Below are 7,694 nucleotides of genomic sequence, written 5' to 3'. Positions count from 1 at the left end.
ATATCAATTTGCTTATGCTTAAACCTTGATTACACGTAACGAGTATTATAGCGAGACAGTGTTCTCGGCCGAGTGCTCGTTTGGTATAACCATACTAACGAGTACTTGGCCGAGCACTCGACCCAGTCATATGGCGATGGCGAGGCAGTCACTCGGATCTTGTTATATTTACTAGGCCGAGTCTTCGACCTCCCACCCTTCAATCGTATACTCGTCAGTCGGTATCGGTATGTGTAAACAACACTCGATCTGTAACCATGATACTAATATCATGATTTGTAACTGTGCACATTACTATCAGAGGAGACGACTTGTGTTAATCAATGTGATTTGTGATTCTCAAAAACAGCTAACAAATGGAACCCAGATAGGACAATAAAAACGTGATGCAGCATATGTATCGATTGTAGAAGAAATAAATATTGTTGGTTTTAAAACTCAAGAAGTCGAATAAAATAAAAAATTTAAATTCAACATATTCGAGCAGCGAGATTTGGTTTTCTTAAAATCCATTGTCTATAGCCTATAGTTCAAAGAAGCCTATCTCATTCTCATAATATATCCGTGAATTCTTGTATAAGCTAGCAGTGGTATAAGTCGTTTGATATATTTTTAGTGTTAGCTTTACGATCCATAAGTGCACTACTTATTTTTGTAAATCGAAACTAAACTGACTCGCCTCCAAACTAAAAAATTGCCAAATACGTATAAACCATCCCTCGCCCTCACCACTATCTCGGCCTAGTAACAGTTTGCTGTCTCGCCACTGTACTCGTTACGTGTAATCAAGCCATTGTTATGTTATTTAGTAATGTGATATCCACGTTGCACCTCTCATTTTAAAAATTAATTACTCAGTCATTTGACAACCGATTTTAAAAAACTTTATATCGCTGGATAGGTGAATGACGGTTCTTTCAATTTACAAAAAAATATACTGGGTGTTCCTTTAAAAAAAAGTCAACAAAGTTTTTTTCAAAAATCCTCCATTTTTCTTTTCGTAATTGAAAGCGATATAAAAAACTTAATCCATTCAGACAAAACTTTTACTAAAATAAAACATTTCAGCGAAAACCGTATATTTCTATCTTGAGCCGTTTAGAAGTTATAGGTAGTTGAAATGGGGGAAAATATAAGTGGACACCCGGTATACAGGGTGATTGATTAGTAGGGTAAAGCTCAATAGCTCCGCTATAGTAATAGATAGCAATAAAAGTGAATAACAAAAATTTTAGCCACCTTTGAGCTTCACATTACAAAATTAGTTAGAATGTTACAGGGTGTTCGATAACACAGTGGCAGACAAAACTTTTGTTTTTTTAAATGGAACACCCTATATTTTGTTTTTTATTCGAAATCCTGTTAACTTCTCCATCACAAAAATATAAAGGTTTGTTATGTTATACAGGGTATTTACAAAGTTATAACCAATTTTATATGAAAATCGTAACAAGTTTAACTCCCTGTATAAATAAAAATGAGCAAAACAACAATGGTTTATTAATGCCATATTTTTTAACGTATTGTCAAAATTTTCAAAAATGGTCGATATTGCTAATTTTCTTTATATCAAATACAGGGTGAGTCAAAACGCAAGTACATTATTTTCTCAGTAATTTTAAATGGAACACCCTGTATTTTATATCACTATTGAAAAGTACCATTACCGTACTTTAATTTTTAGATAACATTCCCTATGTCTAAATTTATTAGTTTTCGAGATATTTTCATTTTTCAATGGACCAGTAGCGTGGCCACCCAAATCACCAGAATTTAATAAACTGGACTCATTTTTTTGGGGTTTCGTTAATAATGAAGTTTATAAAATACCTCCAACAACAAGGGATGAGATGAAAAATAGAATAAAAAGTGTATTTCGATGTGTTAATTTACAAATGCTCCGTAGAGTAAGTAGCTCATTCAATGATCGTTTTTAGGCGTACATAAATGTGTTAGGAGATAATTTTGAACACCTTATGTAATTAAATATTAAAAATATTTTATTAAAAGTAGCTTCTAATTTTTTCAAACATGTTTTTTTGCAAAATGTATTACTGATAAATTATGTTTCGTTCTTTATTTGTTAGATTGTTACATTTACATACAAAAGTAGTGTTTAATTGTCTTCACAAAATATTGTATGTTGTATTTGTGTGTTTTTTTAAAATTTATTACTAATTTTCTTTGTTTATTTGTTGCATTTACATAAAAAGATAGTTTTTAATTGTTTCAAAAATGTTGCATGTAGTGGTTGTGTTTTTGTGTGTAAAATGTATTACTAATAAATTATTATTATTTCTTTATTTGCTACAGTGTTACATTGATTACCGGATTGATAATCGGTAATCTTCAATTGTCAATTCAGTCATGGCTTACTTAAAATTTAGATAAATTTAAACACCTAAAATAATTTGCTCTGAAAAATGAAAATATCTCGAAAACTAATAAATTTGGGAATAGGGAATGTTATATAAAAATTAAAGCACGTTAATGTTACTTTTCAATAATGATATAAAATAAAGGGTGTTCCATTTAACATTACTAAGAAAATAATGTACTTGCGTTTTGACTCACCCTGTATTTGATATAAAGAAAATTAGCAATATCAATAATTCTTAAAAATTTTGACAATAAATAAAAAAATATGGCATTAATAAACCATTGCTGTTGTGCTTATTTTTATTTATACAGGGAGTTGAACTTGTTACGATTTTCATACAAAATTTCTTATAACTTTGTAAATACCCTGTATAACATTACAAACCTTTATATTTTTGTGATGGAGAAGTTAACAGGATTTCGAATATAAAATAAAATATAGAGTATTTTATTAAAAAAAAAACATAAGTTAGGTCTGCCACTGTGTTATCGAACACCCTGTATCATTGTAACTAATTTTGTAATGTGAAGCTCAAAGGTGGCTAAAATTTTTGTTATTAACTTTTAGTGCTATCTATTACTATAGCGGAGCTATTGAGCTTTACCCTACTAATCAATCACCCTGTATTGGGCATTTTAATAAGTCCGACATGTAGAAAATGTCAGATGATAGGAATTATATCGGTGCTAAATAGCAGTCTGATTTTTGCATGAGAGTTTAATGAAAGGGTAACAAATCAATTGGAAGTTCTGTCCGACAAAATCCATGGGATGTTTTCGTAGTCTGGCGTTCGAAGCCTGTAACCTGTTCCCCAATTAAAACTTTCCTTGTTCCAGTGTTCCCGTACATCAAAGTTTGTCCGACTAGACACCGTTAAGCTATTAACAAATTTTCAGCTTGCTATTAAAAAACTTATTTTTGGTACGTGAGATCCAGGCCTATTGTTCCAACCTGTTCGGAATTATTTTGATTTATATAATATTGTCATCGACAATTTTTTTTGATTGGGCTAAACGACTACGACCTGCCGCTGAAAGGATTCTCAACAGTCGAATTATACGTTCAAGGTTTGATTATTGTAATAATTAAACGTATTATATATAGGAAGTGTGAGTCGTTTAGTGCATTTTGGACGTGAAAATGAATCCAGAGAAAAGAAAGGCGTTAATGCTATCGCATTTCGGAAAAACCAATAAGGACTTGGAAGAAGATGTTAAGTTGATTAAAGAGTGGTTGAAGACTCAACCTCATCTACCCGAAATTCCAAGTAAGTTCAAATTCAAAACTATTTTATTCAAATTATTGACAATTTTTCTACTGTTATATTTTTTGTTGCAATTATTTTTAAGAAATTACTTTGTCTTTAACTTTTTAACCATTTCTGAAAAAAAAACTACGCACATAGTAAAATATTTAATATTAACAATTGAGATATAAAATAAATAAACTTAATGGGGTTGGCGCAAAATCTCGGACCAATGCATTTTAAATGCATTCATTTTTTCGAATCCTGAGAAAATCCTAATACATATTTTTGAAAGATTTAAACGTAATGAAAAATTACATTATTACCGAGGGCCGAAAATCCCTTTGAATAAACAAAAAGTTTCTTTTGAATGAGATATTTGAAATTAAAAATCACACTAAATTTTTTTTTCATTCCTGTAACTTATTAAAATAAACATTATAGAAGTTTTCAGGGACTTTTGGCCCTCGGTAATAATGTAATCTTTCATAATGCGTTTAAATTTTTTAAAAATATTTATTAGTTTTCTCAGAATTCTCAGGAAAAATGAATGCATTTAAAAAGCCCTGGAGCCGAAATTTTGCTCTTATCCTCTCAAGGGGATGGGTGCGTAGTTTCGGCTCTAATGCTATTTAAATGGGATTCATTTTTTTCAAATCCTGAGAAAACTAATAAGTATTTTTGAAAAATTTAAACGCTGAATGAAAGATTACGTTCTTACCGAGGGTCAAAAGTTCCTGAAAAGTTCTGTAATGTTTATTTTAATAAGTTACAGCGGTAAAAACTAAGATAAAACGTAGTGTGATTTTTGATTTCAAATATCTCGTTCAAAAGAAACTTGTTATTTATTCTAAGGGACTTTCGTCATTCGATAATAATTTAGTCTTTCATTCTGCGTTTAAATTTTTTAAAAATATTTATTAGTTTTTTCAGGATTTGAAAAAAATTAACACCATGTCCGTGGTGATATTTTCCAAATCGAACATTCGCTATCTTTGTCATACAAACGCACTGAGTTAAATAGAATATGATGACAAGACAGTGACAATTTTAAATATTTGACATGGCATCGGGAATCTTTTGAGTTGTTAAATAAATAATATTGATAGTGTATTTGATAAATAATTGATATTTGATAAATAAATTTAAGACGTGAACTTAATAAAAAGTTAATTTTTTGTTATTTATGGACGATCCAAGCAGAGAATTGACCAGGATATATTCTGTGATCCAAGTATTTTTTGTTAAAGATGTTCAAAATTGTAAGCGTTCCATAGTAACAATATATTATTAAAAATCACTTTAACACTTCCTCTTTTATCGACTGAGTATTAGTTTTTGTTGTAAAGTATATAAATTATTACAATCACTGAATACATATATACCTAGTGAAAAAATTATCATATTTACTAACTGAATTAATAATTTACAATTATACAAGTAACAGTTATCTAAGAACATTCAAAAGCCATGTCTTTAAAGTTAATGATAACATCATCAAGTAGTACCTAATGTTTACATATCCATACCAGTGTGAATTTTACTACACGTAATTTGCCGTGTAAAGACAGAAAAAGTAGGAATAGACGTAAAATATTTGCGAATTATGTACCGATGGCCTTAACCGCAAAAATTATACTCGATTTTCTCGTGAACGAATTTAATTAATGGATTCCGCTAGTTTTATTATAATTTTAGATTTTTCTTTGGTTTTTACAATGTTGGGAAAAGGTTTACTTAAACATTTTTTTGAGCTTATACCGGGTCGGGTGGAAGAAAATAAATATTTATTTATGTTAAGTTTGGGACACCCTGTAGGGAAAACAAATAAGGGTGGGTATACATTAAAATCAGTTTTTGAATTACCCCGATATTTTCAATAACGAAAAAAATGGACTGTTTTATTCTTTAACGTGTGCTTTACCTGAATACTAAATTAACAATAAAAAATAACAACATTTAACAAAATGTTAAATGCAGAAAGAAACATAACGTAAATTAATATGGCGTGTTCTCCCTCTAAAAAAGAACTCCCACGGAACGTTGGAGCGGAAGACCGAGTGAAATAGAAAATTGTAACAGAAAAAGATAAGAACTGAAGACGGAATTTAACGCAACGTGAAATAGATTCAACGCAACGTAAAATAGCGAAATTTCTGTCGAAATTTGTTATTTATGATCCTTAAGCTAATACCAAACCCTAATTTATTGCTTCTTTATCCTATTTTTATTGTCCTGAAGACCGTGTCACACAGGGATGTGTGCTTTCCCCTCTTTTATTTAACATTTATTCGGAAGCCATATTTCAAGAGTCTTTGGAAGATGCAGAGATGGGAATCAAAGTGAATGGAGTATTAATCAACAACATACGATATGCTGATGATTCTGTCTTAATTTGCGACAACATAGCAGATCTTCAACAACTTGTCACTATAATCGGAGAATACAGTAAGCGAATGGGATTAGAGATTAATACCAAAAAGACCAAATTCATGATCATCTCCAGAAACTTGGATGCATTTGAAAACTCCACCATAACACTGAATACTAAGTCCATTGAGAGAGTGAGCAAATTCAAATACCTAGGAACGTGGCTTTTTGAAGACTGGGCATCGGACAGGGAAGTAAAATGTCGCATTGAGCAAGCTCGACAAGCTTTCGTAAAATTCAGGAAGGTACTGAGCTGCTCAGAGTTCAACCTTACACTGAGACTAAGGTTTACTAAATGCTACGTGTGGTCGGTGCTGCTATATGGCATAGAGGGCTGGACACTCAAAACGAGGGATGTAAACAGATTAGAAGCCTTCGAAATGTGGCTTTATCGTCGTATCCTAAAGATACCATGGACGGCGAAAGTCACAAATGTGGATGTCCTTAAAAGAATCAACCAAGAACGTCAGCTTTTCGAAAACATCAAGAAAAGAAAAACGGCGTATTTGGGTCACATCATGCGAAACGAAAAATACCAGTTCCTTCAACTTATAATCCAGGGTAAAATTGAAGGCAAGAGAGGAATAGGACGCAAGAAAATGTCCTGGCTCCGAAACATAAGGCAATGGACAGGGATTACCGACATACAATCACTGATCCACATTGCAAGAAACAGAGAGTTAATGGAAAATGTGATCGCCAACATCCATTAGTGGATTTGCATTTGAAGAAGAAGAAGAAGACCGTGAATATTTTTCCGGTGAACTGCCGGTAAAATGACACAGTTCAAAGAGATTTAACATACATGTGCTAAAACGTCCCACTTTGAACTAAGCTAGGGAGCTGATACGATCAATGCCGTGGTAATTTTACTATGTAGTGGTCTAACTGGATGATACCCAATTTGGGTTCCGCAAAGGACTTGGAACAAGAGAGGCATTGTTTGCGTTTAATGTCCTCTCTAAAAGATGCTTAGATATGAACCTGGACACTTTTCCTGTTTCATCGACTTCGAAAAAGCGTTCGACAGGGTCCGACATGAAAAACTAATAGAATTATTGAAAAACAGAGATATAGACAGACGAGATTTACGAATTTTATCATAAATCTGTATTGGAATCAAAAAGCCAATATAAAGATAGAACAACAAGAATCCGAGAATATTGATATAAAGAGAGGGGTAAGACAGGGTTGTGTTCTGTCGCCGCTACTGTTTAATCTATACAGTCAAGCCATATTTCAGGAAGCGACAGCGGAGCTAAGTGATGGAATCTCTATAAACGGAAGAATAGTAAATAACATAAGATTCGCTGATGACAGCGTTATAATGGCAGACATCCTGGAATCGCTACAAGAATTGCTAAATAGAATTAACGATTATTGCATTCGATACGGACTAAAAATAAACAAGAAAAAACTAAATTTATGATCGTTTCAAAAACAGAACATGGAAATGAAAGGTTAATGATAGAGCAAACCCAAATAGAAAAAGTAAAGACATACAAATATCTGGGAACCTGGGTCGATGACAAAAATGACCAAAGCAAAGAAATTAAAGTTCGAATTGAAACTGCAAGGCAAGCATTTATAAAAATGAAGACACTGCTTACAAACAAAGACCTTTAGTTGCCTCTCAGA

General features: G+C 32.0%; 1 protein-coding gene across 1 annotated transcript in view; it reads left to right on the top strand.

Annotated features, from left to right (window-relative positions):
- The first annotated feature begins 3,392 nt into the window (after positions 1-3,392).
- The window catches only part of LOC126881108 (clavesin-2-like), a 92,295-nt gene continuing 87,993 nt past the window's right edge, over positions 3,393-7,694 (top strand). The window contains exon 1 of the mRNA XM_050645153.1: positions 3,393-3,647. Coding sequence (XP_050501110.1) covers positions 3,521-3,647 — 127 coding nt within the window. The 5' untranslated portion in view covers positions 3,393-3,520. The remainder of the gene's footprint in view (positions 3,648-7,694) is intronic.

This window comes from Diabrotica virgifera, chromosome 3 (genome assembly GCF_917563875.1).
Source record: "Diabrotica virgifera virgifera chromosome 3, PGI_DIABVI_V3a".
Classification (NCBI taxonomy): Eukaryota; Metazoa; Arthropoda; class Insecta; order Coleoptera; family Chrysomelidae; genus Diabrotica; species Diabrotica virgifera.
This window is presented reverse-complemented; position numbering and strand designations above follow the sequence as displayed.